The sequence below is a fragment of the Pelecanus crispus genome, chromosome 2 (genome assembly GCF_030463565.1).
Source record: "Pelecanus crispus isolate bPelCri1 chromosome 2, bPelCri1.pri, whole genome shotgun sequence".
Classification (NCBI taxonomy): Eukaryota; Metazoa; Chordata; class Aves; order Pelecaniformes; family Pelecanidae; genus Pelecanus; species Pelecanus crispus.
Window position 1 is genome coordinate 79,975,017 of NC_134644.1, and position 25,130 is coordinate 80,000,146.

At 38.5% G+C, this 25,130-nt stretch overlaps 1 protein-coding gene across 5 annotated transcripts; it reads right to left on the reverse strand.

The window, feature by feature from the left end:
• Positions 1 to 911: 911 nt before the first annotated feature.
• PRP4K (pre-mRNA processing factor kinase PRP4K) lies at positions 912 to 24,024 on the reverse strand. Of its 5 annotated transcripts, XM_075704902.1 has the most exons (17): positions 23,946 to 24,001; positions 18,817 to 20,010; positions 15,620 to 15,793; positions 15,189 to 15,344; positions 14,399 to 14,480; positions 12,615 to 12,825; positions 10,101 to 10,174; positions 8,578 to 8,668; positions 8,053 to 8,200; positions 6,651 to 6,788; positions 5,228 to 5,381; positions 4,150 to 4,264; positions 3,488 to 3,639; positions 2,929 to 3,015; positions 2,146 to 2,241; positions 1,471 to 1,605; positions 912 to 957 (listed from the first exon to the last, which is right to left on the reverse strand). In XM_075704902.1, the coding sequence occupies exons 1-16, from the start codon at positions 23,981 to 23,983 to the stop codon at positions 1,504 to 1,506; spliced, it is 3,012 nt and encodes a 1,003-aa protein (XP_075561017.1). In that variant the 5' UTR covers positions 23,984 to 24,001; the 3' UTR covers positions 912 to 957; positions 1,471 to 1,503. The 5 variants fall into 5 exon arrangements, 4 of the variants coding, with proteins under 4 accessions (XP_075561017.1, XP_075561016.1, XP_075561015.1 ...); XM_075704901.1 differs by having other exon boundaries at positions 912 to 1,605; XM_075704900.1 differs by lacking the exon at positions 912 to 957 and having other exon boundaries at positions 1,569 to 1,605; positions 2,016 to 2,241.
• Between the last annotated feature and the right edge of the window lie 1,106 nt (positions 24,025 to 25,130).

Genomic DNA, 25,130 nt, shown 5'->3' on the forward strand with positions numbered 1-25,130 from the left:
TTGAGTGCACTAAGAGTGCATGATTGTTGCCATTATGTACCTAGATGGATACAAAAACCCTTCTTAGTTCAAAGTAGTATTACAAAGTACGTGAAACCAGTGGGGTTTTCACAGCTTTCAGAATATATTAATAAAAATGAAAAGATGAAGTTCTTAATATTGTCAGAGAGAACATTAAAACAGCAGTATGGACCTGAAAAGTTTGATTCTGGTTTCCTCACGCTGTATAACCAACTCAAATGTTTCAAGCTGTTTTAACTTGTTGCTAAATGTTTATCTACACATGCTGTCAGAAATAACCTTGTTAGGAAGGTGAAGTTGGTGTCTCAGCAAATCAGACCCATGGAGTAGGCGTTGAGTGGCCTGTGACTCGCTTTCCTTTTTCTCTTTCAGCACCATCAAAAGGAAAAGTGAGAAAAACAGCACAAACATTAGTTAAAGCCTGAATTTAATCCCATGTCCTACAGGAATAATTTCATTACAATGAAAGCAGACAGACATTATCTGTAGGGGTTTTTTTGCTTTGTTTTTGTTTAAGCAGTGATAATTATATATCTAATTAACATAGCCTACAGCTCTCCCAAAGATCATAACATTTAATAATCCCTTTAATTAAATGATTAATAGGAAATGCAGGGGTCGTTCTTACGAATTACCTGATTTACCATCACTGAAGACAGATTCTTTTAAAAATGGCTACAAATGCCTTGTTCACAAAAGACTTTATTATCTAATGATGCATACTGAAAACATACAGAAATCTGCATGGTCCACTTTACATGCAGCAGAACAATCTTCACTTTACAATAAGTAAGTGTCAACTGTTTTATGCAAGAGACAACACTTTAAAGTCACATTTCTTAAAGAAAAGCTTCATTTACAAAAGAAATAAAAGGTAAAGAAGCAATTACCGCTTTTAAAAAGCAGCTGCTTTGTTCAAGAGTGGAAGGTTTATGCCTGTATTGAAAGACAACATGATCACAAATAATGAAAACAATGAACAAATGAAACACTTTTAGCATAAAGCAGTACACTTTCAAAATGACATACAAATAGTTAAAAATTTCATTATGTTGTCTATCTATCCCTTAGATATAAGGTCTTTCGAATGAGATCCCAACATATGTAATTACTAAATGAAAACTCTTCTGTAAGTATTGGTTCTATGTCATAGTGAACTGTATTTAACAAAATGTATACAAAGTCTATAGCAAGTTGATTAAAAAAATTAAAGTAATAAGAAACAGTACACTGAAGGCGCTCTATCCATCAAGTGCGCACTCTCAAAATTTTAAATGTGATGAACAGAACAGAAGCTGTAACTATGCCACGGTTGCAATGCCAGAAAATAAAAGAAGATCATTTATCAAACATGCAGGGAATTCTGCCACAATGCTATTGTCTCTCATTTGTCAGTTGTTCCAGTAAAATAACAGCTTAAACACCGGTGATGTTGATGGGTTAGCTTACCTTCAGTGTACTGAAAGTTGTACACAACCTGCTTTAAAAGAGGAGACCATCCCTGCGGGCAGGCTCAAGAAGGAACAGGCCCCCTTCGGCACTGACTACACCAAGGGCATGCTGCTGTGGCCTGCACACACACACCTAGGAAAATGTGAATATAAACAGCATTTATGCTGGCCATTTTTTAAAGACAAAAATGAAGCCAAGTCTGCTAAAAACAAATCAACCACCCAGTATTACTGCTCTTTTTTTTCCGCTCTTTTTTTTTTTATAACAGATGCTTTTTTCTTTTTATAATATATACGAACTGCAACCATATACATTAGCATTGTACTTCTGTGCAGTCTTGGCAATTAAAACAGTTCTACAGTGAAAATTTTCACATAAGACACAAAACAGAATTACTCTAACATTTCTAAAAGAAATATCAGCCTTGATGTTAATTCAAATGTATCATTTCTTCCTCAACTTTGCAGGGGAAATATTTATGTTTATATACATTAATAACTGCTGTGAAATTTCTTCAGTCTTTGTATCTTAATTACTCAAACCCTTTGAACTTCTTCATCTGGTTTAAATTTTTTCCTGGATGAAGGCGTGCTGCAGAGCCTGGTTGATGCTAATCCGTTTAGCTGGGTCTAACATTAGAATCTGGTCCAACAAGTCCTTTAGCTGGTGTACTTTTTTACGCTGGTCTTCAGGGAGTCGTTGGCACCCAATCAAGTCTGCTAACAGGTCCTTGGTTGGATTAATGGTGCTCATAACAGTAACTTTCTCCTACAAATACAAAAACAGCAACCTTGTAGAACAGAAGCAACGTACAAAACCCCAATCCCTTTTTACAGAGCTTCAGCACCAACTTTTTGGCAGGGTTATCTCGTATCTGATCAGCAATGCCCTTCGTCATCATATGGCCTCAGAAATCCTCAAGAGGGCCACGGAAAATGAGCGGAAATAATGCTGTCGGGGTAGGCCAGGCTGCATCTTTCACCAACAGCAGGTGCATACGTGAACCTAACATCCCAGTTAATGGAGAACATCAAAATTCCACGTGGAAAGTTCCCATATCTGACCACAAATTCTGTGATTCTTGACAAATACACTATGTGAAAATGATACTGAAAGTATAGTGACCTCCTACAACATCATACTCAAGTTGGACATCCTTCTCGAAAATGAAGGCAGAATTTATTAGTAATTTATGGATAGATTATGTGGAGATACCCTGTATACCTACCAAGATTAAACTTAGATTTCTCTTAAACGCGTTCCAAATTTGTGGTAGGGAAAAATCTCTGTTGCCAGTTTGCAACTATGTAACCTGTCCGTACTGCTGTGAAAGGACATTCAAGTAGTTTATAAAGATCTTATTTTTAATTAAGATGTCAAGATACATTTGAAAGACCATAATAGTAGGAAAGCTTGGAAAAAAGTTATAGGTTAGTCAACACATTAAGGACTTACCCTTTCTGTCACTTTGTCTACTTCTATATACATAAAGTTGAGATTTTGATCAAAGTGCTGATCTTTGAACACACCTTTTCGAATCATCTGGAAAATGAGGGAGAGGCAAGAGTTTCAGGCAAGTTCTCTGTGTCTTACAAACTCCACAATCAGCATCAATGTCTACTAATTTATTGCAACATGAATAATTTACTACTAATGAAAAATATATCAAAAGGACAGTAAGAAATGTCTAGATTCAGTAAAAAAAATACAGTGCAAACCCGTTGAAAAAGGACACAGTATCTTCCATTGACTTACGTATTTTTTTTCAGGTCAGTGCTTAGAAGGTTTCTGCTTTCACTTTATACTTAGTCTATGAAAAAGAAGCTGTATACTTTCACTTCATAAGATTTTAAATCAATATAAATTATACAGTCAGAGCGATGTCTGATATTTACTTGCTGTTAAGAGAAGATGTATATGATAAGAAACAGAATTCAGGAGAAAAAAGAAAGTACGTTCTACTGTTCATTACAGCAGTCTCAGATATTAATTAAAAATCATATACTTTTCTTACCTTGTTTGGCATCTTTCCTTTGAGATCCATGGCTAGTTTCAACATATGGTTATTTGTTTTGCCAGGAAAGAGTATTTTTCCTGTATAAAGTTCATACAATGTGCAGCCTACAGACCACATATCTATACCATAGTCATAGATCTTTCCTATAACTGAAACAGAGCAATTCCAGTTAATTCCATAAAGGCAGCCTTAAATGACATAATGTCACAAAACTAGACAGATGAAAAAATTCTGATTTGTAAACTATATTGGTGGTCCTCCTTGTAGAAATAAGAAGTCACCATGAAAGGAGGACACAAGCCTTTTAACTTTTTCTGTATCCCTATTTTAGAAATGGAGGCTTTTACCTAACACCCAAACTAATCAGCATGAATTAAGTTAGTAAGAAACCAAGAAGTCAGAACAATACCTCTAAATTAAAACATAACTATAATCAATCAGAGTGACTTCTCCCTGTCCTCACTGAGCTGACCACCAACATACATGAAGAGTCACACAAGCATGCTTTCAAAGACTGAATTTTTGACTGCCATCATATTTCCAGAGTGATGTTTTGCTAAGACCAAACAGAGAGTGAATTCAAGTCAAATTCTCATTTGCTAGTACTGGTGTATCCTGCTACTGCTTAAGATACATGTAGCCAATCCAAATGTACTTACTGATTTCTGGAGCTCGATAAAATCTACTAACAAGATATGGTGTGATATCATTATCTGCAACATGCGAAGCTGATCCAAAATCGCAAAGCTTTAGTATCGTTTTAGACTCATTCACCTGAAAGTTAAACATAAATATCCATTAGCACTATTTGGAGACAGAATTACGAAAAGCACTGTGAAAGTGTAAGAAAAACATTCAGCCTTCAAATTAGAAGTTCTTCCCGTATTTCAGTCCTTCCTCCCTGTATTCTAAGGAAACCATAAAACCTTCTTAAACTGAAAGTGACAGTTAATGTCTTCAGATCCTACAAAATACAAAAAAGGTCAGTTTCACATACTTTTCCCTTACCAAAACATCCTTGGTGGACCCAGACTGCATTCCCAATACTGAAATTCTATCAGTTTAGACTTCCAACTCTAGTATCCAGAGTACCACTCATAAAACAGCATATTATTCACATATCTCATGCTTACATAGTAAATTTTACTGCTGTGATGACAAGAGGAGAACATTTTAAATAAAATAAAAATCTGAGTTTGTCACAGGGATGACCACCAAGAAAACCAAAGGAAACATGCTTGATTCCTCTGACGTAGCTCTCACTCTCTGCTAACCAGAATGTTTAATGGAAACAGAAAAGGAAAAAAAAAAGGCATTAAGGACTTTTCCCCATTATCTCATTCACATAAACAAAATCTCCATCCAGACTCAAACAGCCTACTTCCATTTTGCAGAAACCAAGAACATTTTTTCAACTACTGATGGAAGAAGTCCCACAATTTCTCCTAAGAAAGGATGTGTCTTACTTTGGAAGATCTGCTTTCTAAAAAGATACAAGTGGATGCAGGTTTGTTTGAGAAAGATTGTACTAAATAAAATATTTTATTTAGATGCTGTATTATATTTCTTACTTACTATTTATACCACAATAACATTTTATATCAAAACATGAATCCTTAACATTTTCAGTTAAAGTAAATTTTGACTTGACCTAAATTAGCAGAATGATATTAATTTCAAATGCTTAATTTTACACTATAGACTATGCAAAATAAGTTTCAGTCTTTTATTACTTACCAAAATATTATCTGGTTTAATATCTGCATGTAGGATATTGCATCTTTTAAGAAGTTTTAAAGCCAGGAACAACTGTTGGCTGTAGGAACGCACAGCTTTAATATGGAGTCCAACATCTTTCCCGTACTTTTTCAACACCTCTCGTAAATTCATACTATTAAAAGAAAGAAAGGGAGAGAGAAAGAAAAGAGCTTAACAAAGGAAAAAAAATATAGTGGCCACCTAAACAGTAAGACAAACTTGAAGAAACCAGTTAGCTTTAGACATTTTTGCAGCAAAGCAGCATTCAACTTAACATACATACCGCTCTGTTAGCTACAGCAGTGGAACAAAAATGCTGGTCAATCAGATCTGTCCTATACTGTGTAAGTACTTACAGGACCGGACTTACTTAGTTCATAACACATTTTTAATCAAGATTAATTTGAAAGGATTTATTTGCACATGAACAGCATTTTCTTAACAACTGTACTGTCTTTGTACTCATTTTCTGAAGAAATAAAGAAGTACGCAAAAGATACAAGTTGAGGAGGCGATTTTTTGATGACTTTAACACCAGATAAAACCACAATTCCAAGACAAAAACATCACTGCATATAAATAATTTACAAGTGTGTGATAAAGAGAAAGTGCAGCATAAGAAAATAATCTGTTGTATGGCTTATTAATGAAAATAAATAGTAATTTCATAAAATTTGCATTGCTGCAGCATAAAACTTGTCTTCACCTCAAATATGGCAAAAATTAAAACATGACATACACAGAAAACTTAGGATACAAACACTGATGTCTCTAAGCAGGAATGGGAACTAAGGCAATTAATATACCCAGTTCTATCATAAAACAGCTTCTGCAATTAACCTGTCAAAAGAGCCTAAGCATTTAAAGAAAAAGTGAGCATGCAAAGAAAGCACTGTAACAATCTTCTTCCCGAGACTGTCGTTATATATGTACTCTTCACAGAATAGACACAATTTGCTGAACCTCTCTGGTAATGCATTCTTAATCCAAATCCTTACAATAAAGAATTATGAAAACTAATAAAAATATTGTGACACACACACAAAATAGATCATTAAGAGCAGCACCGGTGAGATGAACCATTTTAATAATACATTATTTTGTTTCAAATATTGTCCAGGCTGAAAGTTCACAATGACGCTTTAAGTAAATCAGAAATAGCTCAGTAGTCTGTGGATTTGTGCCTCCAGATAGGTTTGGGGTATTTCTTTTGTTTGTTTGGGGTTTGGGTTTTTTTTGTGGGTTGGGTTTTTTGGGGGGTTTTTTGGTTTTTTAAATTTCCTTGCATTCTTGAATCTTGGCTACAGAACAAGGTATAAAACAATAGCCAAAACCAGAAAGGTAAAGATCACTCAATAGTATTTTACTTTTTACAGAGAACCCCTAACATTTGTCATCTTACCTGAGTGGCTCAAACACCAGACAGAGATGTTGTTTGTGGTAGAAATGCCTGAACAACCGTAGACAATGAAACTTGTCATCAGGATCTGCATCATTGAGCTTCTTCAAAAATTCCAGTTCTTTTAGGCCAGTTTTTTGCCTGAAAACAAAGAAATATGATTAGAAAACAAAATCAGTGAAATTTGAGTACTTTTTTAAATCTAGACATTCACTCGCGCAGTTATAATTATCAGGAAATGAGAAGTGTCTTGTCATTACTTAACATACCACACGTTAAAAAAAAAAAAAAAAAATCACATCAGCGGTTTGCTGTCAGTGTCTACATATCGGGCAAGTTTATTTAGTTCTTTGATCTTCACTGTGCCTTTGTAACCTACTTATCCTTTCCCCGTCCCTCCCGGTTGCATGTAAAGCTAAAATTAGATTTCCTCCTGTAATACAACACTTCAGTTTCAAACACCACTCACTTGAGAAGTTTACTTTTTTAAAAAAAGTACTTAACCACCTACATTATTAAAAAAAGTTTGAAGCTAAACTGACTATAGAGTCAAGTACACACCCAAACTGATTATCTATATGACATACCAGACTGAAATAGCTTATCACCCCCCCGCCTTTTTTTTAAAAAAAACTTTTCTAGACACCTATTCATATAACTCAAAATAATCCAGTTATACACACAGCAAGACAACTTTTAAAACTTCCAAGGTAAAATGCATGGAAAAGATTTTCATTTAAGTTGTCTTTAATGGAAGAGGACATATTTCTACATGGCTGTAGAAATACTGCAGCAGATACTGAAAATGAATATTATAGACCAGTCCTCACATGTCATAGTTTAATAGATCATACTTATTAATGTTCACTCATTCTGAAAGACCTCAAATTTTTTTTATTTCAACAGGGAGAGTCCCATCCCTTTTTATGTATCTTATGTACATGCAAACACACAGAGAACATACAAAGATAATTAATGTACAGAGGTCTTTTTGTAACTTGCAGATGACCCATTAGGATCCAACCCATAGCCTGCCAAATCGATTTGGTCCATCAAACCAGAATTTTTAGATTCCACAACTCCCAACTCGAAAATTTTTAGGACTGGGCAGGCTTCATAATTAACTGTAACCTTCTTTCTTGCTACCACTGTTCCCTGCAGTTTTGCAAATGAGAAAGTGCCTGATGAAAATGCAAGTACCCTTCTCCTGTGATAGCTGTAAAGAAGCGTGGATACATAGTCCTCAAGCGCTTCCCATTATCTGGCTCATATTAGCAGAAAAGGCAGGAATCACAGCTGTAATCTGTTACTTCACTTGAAACAAAGGGAGATTCAAATCACATCATGAAAAACTTCCAACTGTTACACATACGCTTTATTATTATTAAACAAAAACATTACTCACATAAGTTCATTGTTCCTGATGATTTTAACCGCTACTTCTTGGTTTGCTCTTGCCATGTCCCTGGCTCGCACTACGTTACTGAAGACTCCCTGACCAGTGTAACCATAGACATTGTAACGTTTATCTAGAACTTCACCTATATTAACACCTGAAGGATAAAATCAAGCAATTTAAAGAGTTAGGAGTGACATACATAACGAAATATTTTATGACAAATAAATTATTCTGTATAATTCAGAAAAACAGGATAAATGGTATAATCACTTAATTTCAGAGCATACAATGTTTTATATCACCTAGCTTTGTGGAAATTAGGGGGAACAAACTGTGATTCTGTAAGTCTGGAGCCTTTTCGTAACTGAGGTTAAAACCTGCATGCTCATTTCATCCATTACATTACACACTCAGTGAGGGCACTGTGGTACCTTTACAACAGAATAACGTTTCAGTACTTTTTACGTGAGGATCTTTTCCATTCAGCACCCACATTCTAGCTGTCCTTGCAAATCAACAAATACAACTTACGGTAGTAGCCTTCTGCATCAGTCCAGTTATCCCTGAGATTGGGGTTTTCTTTGAAGTCTTTTCCAAACCCAGCAGCCCTCAGACGAGCGCTCTGAAATAAAAAGTAACAGCTTTGCTTGCATGCTCCATGTTTTTCCTTGACGTTTACTTACGGAAAGCCCTTTTTTCCTACAAAACCACTGTTCCCCTCCACAGTACAAACACACTTATCTCGTAGGAGAGAGAAACAACTGAACACAAAATGCTATTTACATACCAGTATCTAAAGACTGATGCAAGAAAAGAGAATGGGAACAACCAATAGAACTATTATTAAACATAAATGGGCAAAGTTTCAATTAACACCCACAAGACATTTACACAAGTCATGTTAGAACACACACTTTGGACCATCTGAATAAGGCTTTTTACTTACAGTACATTTGTAGTAATAAAGTTTAGCAATTTGCGGGAAAAATGTAATTGTTTAAGCCTTGAATTTCTGTTCATTCAATGCCACTTCAAAGATTTCACACAATTATACTTATGATCATAAAATTACTACAATTGCTGTTGTCATCTCTTAAAAGATTTGGCAATATATTATCACAAATTCAAATCTATGAGTAGTAAAGAATATCTTCAATTGAACAACAGTTTCTGTAAGGGGGAACTGCTCACTTGCAAGCCATTTAAATCCCTACTTGTAACTTGCAAATTTTTAAAAGCACTGCCCCCACTAACTTTTTCCAGGTCAAAGGGGTTTTGATTTCTTTTTTTTTAATTATTATTATCAGTCTTACTAGAGTGACACCACAGCAACCTTTTGTCACCAATGCTTCTGTTGTAACTAATAGATTGTGCCTGCCATAAACCAAAATTAACTGGACAATTTCCAAGTTAAGAAGAAAGTTGTTGTTTAGACTTATTTCTCAGTATTGTGCATCAGCAACAATGAGTTACATTTAGAGAGAATAGCAAGTAAAGCCTCAAAACTAGTCACTGGACTGTGAAGATTTGCAGGCCACTTCAGCGCATTTAGAGAAAAGTTGCTGGAATAGTGCAAAAGTAAAACCAGGAAATGCACCTCTCCATCCAAAAACCCCAACCCCACCAAACAAACCACCACATTACTCCAACACAGCATCATTAGCAAATTAAAATGTCTTACACAGATACTTTTTAATTAACCATACATGAACCTCTGAAAAAAGCACATATTTAGAACAGTGCAGCATGGTAACATTAACATAAAGCATAACTTATAAACTCTGTGCCAGTATAGGCCCTATTCAAACAACAGGTGAATTCCCTAATTGCTTACACTGATAAAACTCCCACTAATTTCAGCAGGTTTTCTTTCACTGAAATGTTGATTAGGAACTATTTTGTCTGCCTTGGCTGATGAAAAGATTTAGAACATACTACCCATTCAGTCAGACAAATCAAAGTTCCCACAAACCTCAAGTGACAGTAATTCTCTAACAAAAACCAAGGGGAAAAAAAAAAAAAAATCATACATTTCATCTCCAAGAGTTACCTACATCAAAGTATGCAGCGAACATATCATCTGATTCTGTGAACATATCAGGAGCTAGCAGTTTCTTCTGAGCTGAACCTTAAAATGAAATTTAGATTACTCAACATGAAAAAGATGACAAATTAATAACTCTGTTACTACAGTGTAATTCGTGACTTGGTATCTTTACAATATAATCTAAGATCAGTATGTTGGCAAACAGGTAGCTCTACTAATGTTTCTAGCAATTACCATTTTACATTCTAGAAATACAAAACTCTGACTGGATAATTTCTTCAAAGCACTCAAAAATTTATACCTCCTTGAAAAATATATGTATAATGGCTTTCACATAATTCACACATCAGAAAGCAAGAAGTACATATTTACATGATCCCTACAGATAATGACTACATATATATGCATAAAAAGAAGTTTAAAATGACTGTGGGTATATATAAAAAAAATACAGACATGGTTGCAATATACCAGTTTCGGTTTTTCTACTAATCACAAGGTATGTTACTAAAAACAAAAGTTGCAAAGCCCAGAAATTATTTCTTTGGAAAATGTTTCCTTTGACCCTGTCAAAAGGATCTTGTGTGTTGCTTTTAGTCAAAGACAATGTTAACTATTATGTTTAAGAGAAACATTTTTAATGTGGGCAAGATTATCCTTTTCTCACCTTTTAATCATCTTTAAAGTCCCAAAGACATTTTACTTGGTTGATAAGATAAAAGCAAAGAAATATAAATTAAGTACACATTAGTGAAAGCAAGTGAACTTCAAACTATTTCGTAACACGCATTACAGTAGCATCTCTTCATGACCACGGTAAGTCACAGACATTGCCTTTAGGGTATTAAGCAATACAGAAAAATAAATGGTTAACCTCAGATGCTTCAGGTCTCATGATGCATATAGCCAACCACTTTCATACAAAATAACTAGACTGAAATCCTCTGACAGCATCAAAAACTCTCATCCATCATGCTGACACCATTGTTTCAAGATGAAGACCCTTCCAGCAACTTCCTCAAATTTTCTTTTTAGTCCCAGTCACTCACACTTGCACTGGGCTACAATGAGTTATTAACTAGTTCCTTAGCAACTTACTACCCTGCCTCTATATGAGGTCAGAATATAAATCTGTGTGTGCCTCTTACAAAGAAAGATGATCCACCATTTCCATCTGTTGTTATAGCCACTTCCAACCCAAAATCCTAACCAATATATGAAAATTCCCAGATTTGAGTGTAACTGTTCCGTTTTTAAAACCAAACCTTTTTCATATCTTAAAAATGTCTATGTAGTTAACAGTTATATTTTCATATACTTTAGTGGACAAAATTAGAAAGCAGTACATGCCTCTGACAAAAAAGGAAAAAGATATTGTCTGTTACACTCAAGAAGACTAAGTCTAAACTTGTGGTATGCAAATAAAGCAAAACTGCCTAAGATAGTTCTTCCCACCTACGCTGCAGGAGAACAATCTGAAAACATACTGCTCAAGGGAACACCAGGACAAACGACAGAGCAGTACTCCAGTCCCAAAGAGATACAGCTTTATTACTTCAAAGAGAAGCACCCACTAGAACATAGCATATTTAGACCCCAAGGATACATCTAGCACATGACACGAAACACAAGCTAACTGTCCAACCATTTCCTGAGGGGCTGGGCAGGTTTCACAGCCCTTGTTAAACAGCATGTTGTTGCAATTAAACTGTAAAGAGAAACTGAAGTAGTTAAAACTAGTTCAAATATGCCCACACAGCAACTAGTCACACCTTTTGACTACTTGGAAGATGTACAGTAATGCACTTTCAAAAAAAAAGGCAGATTTTCAGTATTACAGGGTGCACTGGGAGATGCTCTATGTTCCTTTTGCCGCAGCAGGCACAAGGCAGTTTTATATCAAGATGTATTTCATTTCAGTATTATTATACAATAGATTATGTGCAGGGAGGAATAGGAGAAAATAGCCATTTCTTCAGCCAGAAGATATGCCACCAAACAGACTTAGAAACAACGACTCTCAAAAGCCTTAATCATTCTAAATTACTAGAGACCCACCTATGTTCTTCTAACACAGTGGCTTTGTCCAAAAAAAGGGACAAAAAGGGGCACAGTTTCCAACCCACCCCAAAATAAAGACTAGGACTGGATTAAGCTTCTAAGAAAACAACATGCATAAGCGAAAAGAAAAATTCAGAAGTTAAAAAGGGTAATTCTTAACTATAAAGACAGACACCATTATTTGCTCTTCCAAATTGATAGCATGAATTGTGTTACGAGTTTTTAGAAATATAGACAGCATGTTCCATTCATATCATCTTCCTTAACGAGCAAGCTTTATTTTAATGTTATAAGTACTATAATATTCATGGAAACATTATCAAATTCTGTCCAAAAAGTCAATTTATGTCCAAGTCTGGAAATGGGTAAGGAAACTAAGAAAAATGTCTCTTTCAAAGTGCTCTGCTTAAGAGTTGAGCTTTCATAAATTGCACTATACAGTGAGAATTCAGATTCTTACCGTTGTTTTGTTCAACTGTCATGAGGTTGTGCTTGGCTTTTACTGATGCCTCAAATGTGTCCACATTTTCCCGTTCGTACTCCTTAACATCAGCAGCTACTCTTTCTAGGATATCGTCTGGCGAATTTGAGCGACTACGCGTACTACTTTGAGGGCTGCTTGGTTCAGACGGTACAGATATATTACTGTCTTCTGTCTGGCCTTTGTATTTCTAAGAAGAAATTTACTTATTAATCTCACCATCACAGCTTATCACAATTTAAACATTTTTATACTCACTCTTTCAACGGTTTGTGCTAAACTTTAATCTTTGCTTTCATAATCACCTACATCTCTAATGGCAACAGATTATTTGCAGAATGGGATACAGCTTTTGAAAACTCATTTTGCTCCAATGCACCACAGCCCAGACCATAAAAGAAGAATGAAAAATTCATGTGTGTCCTTTAGACTTTTACATTGCTGTAAAAAGTGATTTTTATTGAAGATTAACTATTTTGTTGTGCATGACCATGTCAGTACCAACAGATTTATTACTAAAACATTCTGGCACACAAGCAGTGAAACAAAGTCCTTAAGGAAAAATGAATGATCTTCTATCTTATGTCCTAGAATCTTTTCCATTTTTTTATTAGTCCTATGGTACAGAAAAGTAGCTTTTAGATTCAGGTTTTTAATTTGAATTGGAAATCCTGTTTATTCATTCATTCTTGCTGCAAAATTTCAGACGCATTACCAAAGTTCAAGACAGCATCTTTCCAAATTATTTTGTTTTAACTCAAGTAGCATGAAACTATACAAATGTTACTTCCTCTCCCAAAAGTTAAAAAACAAACTGAATAAAACGCTGATACCACTCAGTTATCAAGGTCAAATTATTCAATAATAGAAGCAGAGGTTTCCCATTTAGGGAATGAAGCTCTGGAATTTGCTTCCTGCATGGACCAACAACAGGTGTAACCAGCCCTTAAAAATAATTTACTTTATATGGTTTTGCTCACTCATAGTCCTGAAGGATTTTACAATGGGCTTTCCATAAAAGTCAAATGATGAACAGTATTTTTAGTGCTGCTTAAAATAAGCAGCACATTATAACTGGTGGTTTTGTAACTAAATATTAAGCAAATATGCTACAGCATTTTGCTTACTATATTCTAACTGGTGCCAAATCCCAACTTTAAAAAAAGATACCTGACTGTAGAAATTACATCCCCTTTGGCCACAGCTCCCTTTCAGGGGTCTCAATCACATATTACTTGTCACTACTGTTACCTTCTTACCAGGAATAAGAAGTTAATGGGAACTCACATGTGTAACTGAATACTTTCATGAATCTACTTTCATGAAGAGGGAACCCATGTCAGTAGCTTTATGAAGTTTTGGAAATGGACAAGGCCAATTTCTACTTGAAACAAACTGACCAGTTAGGTTAAGTGATATATAACTCAATGCTATGTTGACATTAGGATATCAATGATGCAGCTAGGAAGAAAACCTACAGATTAAGAGCACTGAAGAGCATTTTTAACATGTCATAGGACTGTAAGAGAACATTTAACCACAGCACAAAAATGACTCACAGAAAAGTTGCTTCAGTCTTAAAAGCAATGCTGTTGCAATAGAAGTGTAAAGTTTAACTGAGCCTAACATTTACGGAAAAAATATAGTAAAAGCAATTACTACCGTAACGTAGTGACAGGCTAAGAGCCTTCCTTTATCACAACATTTTACACGAAAAGCATAAAATTAGTTTCTGTAACCCACATGATAGTATAATTGTGTACCTGAACAATTGCTAGCCGCTGTAATCTTCTTTGTCTTATCTCTGCTTCCTCATCCTCTTCTTCCAAATCAAAGTCTTCAAGACTATAAAAATAGAATTACTTTTTAAATAACGTCATGAACATAAGATTATCTACTGAATTTTACCAAATGCAGTTCTTTGGCATAGAAAGCACACAATACATTAAACAATAGCTGTTCAACTGACTCAGAAAGCAAAGGTGTATTAAATCCCAGTGTATATTTACAACTCCTTAGAGAGAAAAATTTATCTTTTGGTATCTCATTGGAACTTTGAGTATTTCATTTTTAACTGCAAACAATTAATAGTAACTGCTTTTAAAGAGAATAAAAACCTTGCTCATTTTCATTCCAGCATCATTCTTCCTCGATAATTTGATAACGAATGCATACTCTTGTGCAATTGGATTAAGTAGATATTTAGCAAATATAAAAACAATTTGCAGATAGCAATTAATCCTGTCAGCTGTTACAGTTTTTTTTTTCCCCAGACCAAATATTTTCACAAGATCAAGTTGCATTTAGAAATGGAACAACATATCATCCCCTCAGGTCTGCCCACTAGCCAACAGGCCCTGTTATTTCTTGCATATTCTGAGGTTTTCTAGATCATCCCAACAGTAATTTGACAAGATCACAAGTACTAATACATGACTAAGGTTTTAGGTGACAACCCAAAAAACTGCACCATGAAGATAAATGTCAGTTCATTCTCAAATCAGTGGATCTATATTTTTAGATCACCCGTGTGAGTTAGAAATTAATTCTTACTTTTCGTCTGATGAAGACTCCTGTTCAGCTTTCATACCCTCAGAAAGGCTACCTTTAAATTTGTCTTCTTTAACTTTGCTTCTGCTCCTACGTCTATGGCCACCACGTGACCTGGACCTCCTTCGAAGGCGAGATCTACTTCTTCGGCCTCTATCCCTGGTGACAGTAAGAGGGGTTTGGGTTTTAGGGATTTTGGGTTGGTTTGTTTTTTTGAAGAAAAGGAGGAAAACCTATTCATAAAACATAAAGGTACACAATGACTCCAAGTAATAAAACAAATTAATTCATGGAGGACAAAATGAATTCAACTATGCTAGCATATACAAATGTGGACAAAACCCACATTGTCTGTTTACACCCAAGATAGCAATCTTCAGTCTTTTAGTAATATTACACAACATATATTAAAAAAAAATGCAGCGTATCTTTACCTCCTCCGAGGAGACCTACTCCGCCTTCTTGGAGATCGGCTACGTCGAAGGGGTGAACGAGACCTCCTTCTAATGGGGGACCGAGACCTTCTTCTGGACGGGGACCATCTACTGGGTGGGCTAACATCTTTTGATCTTTCACGTCTAGACAAAATATCATCTCTGGTCCGTGTTCTTAAAATAGAGGAAGAGAATGGTAGTAAAATCAGGAGCAAGCTGAAAACAAAAATCACAATTCTGTCTAAAAGCTCACTTTAAAATCTTACTGCAGGTCAGGGACCACCAGATGGGCTTCTGAGAGAGGGACGGATAAGTGTGCTGCAGAGCTGGCTGCCCTTCCTGTGTGTGAATCCCCACCGTGGGAAATATGTGCTCATACACAGGTCTAGTTCAGGACAACTCTGGAAACAGAGCTTGTTAATTACTACCACAAAGCTAAGAGAGGTTTTAAAACAAAGCTTGGGTTTAGGTCTTACATAAATAGCAGCCTGTTTTCATGCTTGTCAGAAACAGTATTTAAACAATAAATAAAACCCAGAAACTAATTCTTGAGAATTTTCTCAGCAACTTTACAACACAACATTGAAATTTAGGACCACACTACTCCACAACTATGACTATTAATGTCTATTTCAATTTGGGCACTAGAACTGGACAGCTTCAACATTTCACACATTCTAATACAGCAGCTGAAAACTAAAATTCTTAATTAACATGTAAACTAACCCTTCTCAAATTAAAAAAAAAATAAATCAAGTTTAACACTATATACTATTCAAAATTTGTTCATTCTTGTCTATATAGACTCACAATTATTCAAGAAAAAAAAATCCTTGATGGGACAACTACATTAAAAAGCTTAACTGTGTTCCATAACAGCAAGACTTCAATCAAAAACTGGGAAGAATAGAAGTTAAAAAAAAAAATTAACAACTATTCTAATGAGGCTGCAACAGAAATTCTTGGAAAATATTTTCACACCATTGTTCAAAGAAAATGTTGCTACTCTATTTCTTCCCCCCCTTTTTTTTTAAAATCAAATTGGGACAAGTTATTTCAGGTGTTACCTCTCATCAATGGACAAAATCTCTTGGGTCTGAAAGATTAATTCCACCCATTCTGTAATGTTTTTTTGTTTGTTTTGAGACTATTATATCAGCTTCGGTTACCTTAGCTATGTATAATGACCAGGCATACAGAACTGATGCAAAAGAGTAAATAGTGGGACAGAAGGTAAATTTATGCACATGCAGAAGTACTGGCAGTTTCTACAAGAAATTACTATACACTCAAATGCTGGAGCAGGCTGATGCCTTTAACACATTTAATTTACGTTATGTTCTTGTGAACAATATCACAAAAAAAGTCACAGGATGAACTGATAGTTCCAGGTTTCCTGGCTAACAAAGTGGTTGTACTGCCAAAACCTAATCAAAATATCTGTGGAAAAAAAAAAAACCCAAACAGTTCAGGGATCAGAGGTATGAGATAAAGAGTAGAAGCTGACTAAGAATTCATAGTAACATCACATAATGAGTAACTTTAGTCGAAGACCTGAGAAGTATCTTACATGACTAGAACACTGGAAACAAAAGTGAAAAATAACAGTACTGGGAAATTTTGGTTAAAACTGTAAAACTGTTAAAACTCCAACATAGTTGGAGTTAGTTCAGGATGTCCCACAAAGAAAGATTATTCCTGCTGATTTGCAAACACTTCCAGCACAAAATATTTCTTAGTAGTCCTCCACTCACATGCTGCTCGGCACAGTGTTACAGAAGGATGAATTTGATAGCAAAATTCTAGACACATGCATCATTTGAAATAGTGTCCAGACAACTAATTCAAACTGGCCGCAATGCAAGCTCTCATGAGAAATGAAAACCGGAAGATGCAAAATGCTACAGAAGAAAAGTCAAATACTATGTCAAAGAAACTTAGTGGTTGTGCTGATACATTCCTGATTCACCAGAAAGCAGTCAGATAGACTGCTAGTGTACATGATACTTGCCCAATCTGGTTAACATCACTGGGGCCATCCTCCAAAGTACCTGCAGCATTGCTAAGCAGTAGCACAGACAAATAAGCTGATAATGCACCTGTAGAAGATACTCCGTACTTGACACCAGAGTAACCTTCAGCAACGCAGGCAGAAAGACTTTCACATTTATTAGGCGCTTATTTACTGAGCTAGACTTTTGTGGTTCCAAAACATGGTTTTAAATTCGTACTTCTTTGTTCTTAATTCTCAGAGTAGGTGAAGCGAAACCCCACGATAAAAAGTTTTAAATTATTCATTATCCAAAAGTAATGCTGATCTCTTCTGCCTCTTGAACTTCTTACATTTAATGAATTAACTTCCAAAAATGTATACAATACAATAATGTATACTGCTCTCTGCTTGGGAACTTACCATCCAGGCCTTATCAGCTTAAGAGAAGGAGATGCTAGTAATTATTGTCTCATGGTTTATATTAAATTTCAAGGTAACTGCTTTCATAGGCTAAATTATCTTTTCAAAGCATGCAGAGGCTAAAAATACTTTAAAAAGATTTCAGTCTTTCTCCTTTAAGTATATGCAAAATATGGTAATGATATACAACAGACCAATAATGAAGCAATACTACCACACCTCTAACAAATGAAAAATACAAAATATTTTAAAGAAAAAAAACTACTGATGTGAGAAAAATTTAAGAAAGACATCTCGAAATAAAAGATTTGCTTACATTCACACATGCTGACTCTCTCATGAGGGTTTTTTTCTGAGGGGGAGAAGGGGTTAATTACCCACTTTTAGGCAACACTGATATGCAGAGTGGAGGGGACTCCCACTCCACAGCAATTCCTGAAAGCAACAGAACTATTAACTAAGAAACAAAACAGAAGCCAAATTCCAAATCCAACCAAGTGACAACAAGGAGAACCTGAGCTACAAAACTTGTTCCCACTAATGGTGTGAGCAGCAAGTAACTCAGCACTTCAACAACCAAAGCTCAATTTGCACGTCTGACAGCTGGGGGGAGTATTTTTCAAAAACTGAATACATACAAAATAAGCTTATAATATAATGCACAATCTGATTACCTTTTTTAATAGCTATTTTCAGAAGAGTCGCGGAAGAGATAAACACCGAACTAGAAGATAGTTAAACGTCTAATACATTTTTGTGATGGTTCATGACATCTTTAAGTTACCTGGGAGAAGAAAGACGCCTCCTTTCTGATTCTCTTCTTTTCCTTTCTGCAGATCTACTCCTCACTCTTCTAACCGGAGACCGGGTTCGAGAGGGGGATTTACTCTGTTTAGATCTACGATCATTAAAGAGAGGGGATCTGCTTCTTCTTGACTTTTCACGTTGTTTGGGAGATAAGCTTCTTCCTTTTGGGCTACGGCCAGGTCGTCTAGGGGACCTGTTTTCTTTCCCTGAAGAAGCATCTTTAGAAGGAGATTTAATTGGCTTTTTTTCTTTGTCAGTCTCTGATCTCCTAGGTTTTCTATCTTTGGACCGTGATCTTCTATCTTTGGATTTGCTTCTTAGTTCTGTCGGAGACTTAGATTTTCTGCCACGATCTCTGCTTTTGTTTTCATTTACAACTGGAGACTTCCTGCGATCTCTTGATTTACTTTTATCATCAGCCTTATTTCTATCCTCTGGGGGAGATTTAGACTTTCTGTTTTTCTCCTGAGATCGCCTTTTAAGCATTGGAGACCTAGATTTTCTTGTCTGATCCTGAGACTTACTTCTCTTATGAGGGCTTTTGGATTTCCTCCTCTCTTTTGACTTGCTTCTAGTTGTCTTCTCTTTGATTCCATCAACTCCTACCTTGCCTTTCTTTTTGTCAGATCTGTGCCTAGTCCTTTCTTTTGATTCACTCTTACTTCCTTTCTTGGAACTAGTTTTATTGTCCACAGGTTCTAATTTCCCCTTAGTGTTTGACTTAGCTGTAGGTCTTGTTCCATTTCGCACTTTTTCATTAATCTCTCCCTCTTCTTCAGATCCTGACTCATAACCTTGTAATATTAATCCCATCCCAGACTGGACTTTTCCTTCCATTAACTCGTTTTCAAGTTCAGCTTTCAGTAATGCTCTTTGTTTCTCCAAGTCTTCCAGAGGAGCTAAAAAATCAATTTTAGTTCTTTTAGCTGGTCCATCTTCTTTGTCAGAGGTATCAGCTACCTCTTTCCGTTTATGTTTCTTATGTTTGTGTCTGTGTTTATGTTTTTTGTCCTTATCTTCTTCTGAAGAATGTTTATGTTTCTTGTGTTTACTTCGGTGTTTGTGTTTCTTTTTTTTGTGTCGGCTGTGCTTGTTCTGAGGTTGGTCTGCCTCTGATACTTCCCCATTTTCTTCATTTACACTTCTCTCAGACACATCAGCATCCTCAACCCTGCAAAAAATAGAAACCAGAGATCAGTATTATCAACTCACTGCAGCCCTTAATCTTGTGTTGACAGTCTTTTTTATGATAGAAACTAACTGGCATTTAATCACCTACCTTTGGGAGAATTAAAAATGTACGACTAACATAACTAAGTTGTAACAGCAGATACACTTCCTCATGAACAGACAGCTATGACTGCAAGAAATACTACGGAATTACAGCAAATGCACTAACAAAACAAAACGTGTGGGTGAAATCAATGCTTATGCTTTTAGGTTCAATCCTGACAATATCTGTTAATGGTATTAAATGGTATCTGTTAATGGTGCTGCGTATTTATGCACCCTGTCAGTCCATCACCTATCTTATTTGCTGCTCCACACTGATGCCTTTTAAAAAGTATTTTCAAATGGCAGCACACAGTTGTGCTCCAAAGATCACAACTTATTTCAAGGGATGACGCTGACCACCTAACAAAACCATCTTGCAAAATCTCACGCAGAGTCGACTGGTTCTCCTAACTGCTATTTCCTTCTGGCAGTATACACACCTATTAGAAAAATCAAGAATTGTTCTTGTCATGCACTTATATTATTTATGCAATACAGGGGACACTACTGAGGAACGGGATAAATTAAGGAAGCATAATTTCAGAAAAGCTTTATGATAATACACAGCAGTCTATCAGCTTCCCAACAAAAAAGCAGTAATCTTTAGACCTGCAAAACAGCACTGGCCAAAAAAGCAGAAAATAAGTCTACAGCAGGTTATTAAAATAATAATGTACAGTGTTTCTTTTTAAAAAATTATTTCAATTAGCTAGTCACTGCAACAAGCAGTTTAAATAGTGCACTTAACTTTGAAAACTGTAAAATTCAGTCCTGATGTTATGCAGCCACTTAAATTATCTTCCTTAGAAGCTGAAGCTGGCTTACCAATAGATTTTTTATAGTGTTTAGCAAATATCTCCTGATCTCCTTCAGAACATCAATTAAGTTACTGTCTGTGGTAATTCAGCTATTAGCCTTTTGGAATCTGTTGCCAAATATTACAGGTGCCAGAATTCACCTTTCTACAAACTCGCCCCATCTAAACTACAGTTTCGGAATTTAGTAGCTAACACTTCAATAACTTAAATATAGCTCCCTCTGTATCCCAAGCCTCATTCATTGAAAAGAAATTCCCTAAACATGATGGTCACAAGTGGCGAGGGGGATGTACACAGAAATATAGAGATATCTTCCAAACTCTACTAGTTTCACACGACAGATGTTTCTGAAGAATATGATCAATGATCCAATAGAATAAGTATCTCAGAGGTATTCTCAGCCAGGCCTGAAGGATGGCATTTCACTATAAATTTGATTAGTGTCTTCCTCATTAAAGACAGGATCTTTAAACAGTGCAGTTACTGATTCTCTCCTTCTTGAGTTAAATCTAATTCTAGTAGCAGTAAATAATCCAGTCTTTTCTGCAACATCCACTGAAATTATTTGCTAAAACCATTAACACTTTAGCGCTCTGAAATTAGAAACTCCTTAAGGGAACAGATAGTTTGAGTTAAAAATACACAATATTCAGAGACTTAAGTTAGAATGCTGTATGCTTTTTCTTCTGCATCTTTCCCACTACTTCTGCTTACTCAAAGCTTTTAGAAAGAAAGGTGCACACTTAATTGCTTCCTCCTGACACTCCACACCATTACGACAATATGAGAAAGAGGACAAACTGCCTTAAAATGAGTTTGCTCTACGTTGCGTTTGGCACAAAAGACACGAAAAAGAAGGAAAAAGTATTATATGTAAAACTTTTTCAACTTGCATTTGCAATCCAGAACAAGGATGTCAGTGACGTAAGTTGGCTAAAGGGCAAAGAAACGTCACAAGAATTTTAAGGGAACCATGCATCTTTCAAGATTTCCTTTAGTCGGATACAGGATGCTGTATAATTCCCCAATTAACACATTAACGGCACTTCAATACATTATAAAAGTATTACAGAACAACAAAAATCATACCCATTCAAGCCACTCCAGATAAGTCTTCCTTCTCTTAATAGCAGAAAGTCACACTGAAATCTATTAAGAAGTTATTTTGTTATCGTATGTATTTTAATGTTATTACATAACGTCACCTTACATTCCATAAAAGCAAGCTGGTAGCAGTAGTGCCAGAGGAGACACAGCACCACAACAGTATCTCAGGCCACTACAGACTGCTAATACAACTGCCAGCTTTCTTTGCATTTGTACCTCAACTACAAAATTACTATTAACTTCACTAATAGACGTTAGATGTTTCAGAGTTTCTTCATGTACACGAATCTGTTTATTTCAAGTAATTCCATCAAAACATGGATAAAGTTTTACTTCATTCAAATGCTTTGGAAGTGTCATGACACAGATGAGAAACCTTTTAAGATTTCAGAAGGTGATGAGGCAGAGAGCTATCTACACATTTAGGTGCTAATAGCTTTAAATAGGGAGGAATTGTGACATGATCTTGTTACAGCCCCACTTCTTACTTTTGAATTCGAGAAGGATAGGAAGTTCATGAAGATTTGCAAAGGGATTTCACCCATCTTTTCCTACAGTCAGGCCTCCTATCACCAGTTTTTACCTTATTACTCTTCGTTATGTTTCCCTATACAATACTAAACGCTCTTCATGTGCTCATGTGTTTTACCTGGTTCAGATGTACATCCACTGCTTTTCCTCACCTGTTTTTCTACTCCCACTATTAACAACAACAACAACCTCAAATCGCTACTTTTTAAGGGAGAAAAAAAGAAAATACAGAAACCAGTTTTTACGGCTGAAATATCTGTATAGTAAAGAGGAGCAATGAAGTAAGCATTAGGTTGCCAACTCCGGGCAAAAGTTCCAGAGAAGAAAGTGTTCACGAGCTCCTGAGCGTCGACAAACCTAAATCTCACGATGCTAACCGGGGTGCCAGTGAAATGCACCCCCGCAGACCCGGTCCGGCGGGCAGCCGGCAGCTCGATCTTCGCTTCCCAACGGGAGCCGGGAGTTGCCAGTCATTTCGAGGGCTGGAAGGAGGGGCTGGCGGCAACAAATCGCTTTTTGCTTCCACCGGCGCAGGCACTTCCCCCCCCCCTCTTTTTTTTTTTTTTTTTTTTTTTTGTAACGCGAGAGCGCCCGGGACTCGGGGGAGGTGGGCTCGCCGCGGGGCGGGCAGCGGCTAGGCGGCAAACGGGGGGGCAGCCCCGAGGCACCCTCTGGCCCGGCTCCCCCCCGCCCCGCTCTGGCAGGGAGCCGCGGGGGGGGATCCCGGGGAGCGCCGGCCCGGTTTCGCCTCAGGGACACCCGAGCCCTGGGCACCCCCGGGCACCCGCCGGCCCGGGGCGGGGGGGGCAGCGGCCTCACAACCACGCGGAGAAGAGGCTCCCCGCTTCCCTTCCTCCGCCCGGGGCAGCCCCGCTTCCCCGGGGAAAGGGGCCGGGGCGGGAGCGGGGAGGGCAGCGCCGGCCTCCCCCCTCCCCCCCGAGGCGGGAAGGCGCACGCGGAACTGAGGACACGCGCCCGCAGGTCCCGGCTCCGCTTCCCCTCCCCCCGCCCCCGGCCGGCCGCCTCGCGCGCGCCCGGCTGGCGGCCTCCTGCCTCCCCCTTCCCCCCACCCCCCCCACCCCCCCAAACCCGGTCCCCAGCGGCGTGAGGCGGCTCCCGCGCCCCGGCCCCGCTGGGCCGCCTCACGGCGGGGCAGCCGGCCAGCGGCTCCTATAGCAACCCCTCTCCCCCGGAGCGGCCGCCTTCCCCCATCTCCCTCCTCCTCCTCCTCCTCCTCCCTCGCCATCCCCAGCCGGGCCGCTTCTCGGCCTCCCCCCGCCTCCCCTCGCCTCGCCCGCGCTTCCCCTCCGCCTCCCTCCCTTCCTCCCTCCTCCCCGAGGCGCCATCGCGAGGAGCCTCCCAGCCGGTCTCTTACTCGGGCGCTCGCAGCTCAGGCTCCGCCGCGGCGGCCATTTTGAACTTCCAAACTCCTTCGCTGCCGCTGGGGAGACGCGGGGCCGCCGCGCACGCGCACAGAGGCGCCGCGGGGGGCGGGGGGGGGAAGGAGGGCGGGTTGAGGCGGGGGCAGCCGGACGCCGGAAGTGAACTCCGCGCCCTGGGCAGGGAGCGGGCCGGAAGCTCCGCCCCCGGGGGCGGCCGAGGGGAGGCGGTGCCCTGGGAGCGGCGGGAGCGGCCTGGCGCCGGCGGCGGGTTCGGTGCTGCTGCCGCCGCCCCTGCTGCCGCCGGGGAGGGGAGGCGAGGCGAGGCGGAGCGGAGCGGAGCGGAGCGGAGCGAAGCGAAGCGAAGCGAAGCGAAGGTCGTGAGTGCTCGGCCCCGACACCCGTGTTCGCCGTGGCACCTCCTCGCCTCCCGGCGTGGGCGGGCCCGGGCCCCGAGCGTCTCCTCAGGGAACCTCAGCGGGACGCGGGCGCCGCTTCCAGCCGCTCGGGTTGGGAAAGGGCCTGGCGGCGGGAGAGGCCGCCGGCGGGGCTGCCCCGTGTTTCGGCACGGGTGCTCCGGAGGCAGCTGGCGCCTCTCGTAAGGAGTTGCTCTCCTTGGTTTGCTTTTCCAGACTCCCGTCTGACTGCACCGAGCTGCACGGAAAGGGTCGGCGGGCCTTTAGCGACGGGGCGCTGGGCTGCATTTAGGGTACGCTGGTAAATGGCTGCGGTCCGGAGGCCTCCGCACGTATTAGCAGTGCAGATTTCTCACCAGTATTCTTTGCTTCAAGGTTAATACTGCCTGTTTCATAGCGGGAACTGTTACGAACTTAACAAAAAAAATGACAGAATGTTATTAACCTGTGATTAATTTTTAATTCCCAAAAGAGATTTTAATATTTATGGCATCACTTTTCTCCTGGCAAAACCCTCGCTCCTTTCAGATAGTCTTAAGATCTCCAGACATCCCTAGGACAGGAATCTGAATCTAGATTTCATTGTGGCCTGGAGCTTTGATAAAGGACACCTGAAATCAAAGTAGATTTTAACTGGTTTGTTTATTGTCTTTTGTAGGTTTACTTACCAGCAACTACGGAAGGTGAATGAATTTAAATACAAATACCAATGTGTTGCATCAATGAACCTGCTTTGCCCCCAGAGAAATCACGACATCCCAATTG

What these genes read in the sequence shown, in the direction of transcription:
- PRP4K (XM_075704900.1), bottom strand. Translation starts at nt 23,983, where the DNA reads ATGGCCGCCGCGGCGGAGCCTGAGCTGCGAGCGCCCGA. An exon ending in ATCAGGAACAATGAACTTAT is followed by an intron (nt 6,789 to 8,052) that starts GTGAGTAATGTT and finishes CTTTGTTTTCAG; the next exon opens with GCAAAAAACTGGCCTAAAAG. An exon ending in TTATCGAGCTCCAGAAATCA is followed by an intron (nt 3,640 to 4,149) that starts GTAAGTACATTT and finishes GCTCTGTTTCAG; the next exon opens with TTATAGGAAAGATCTATGAC.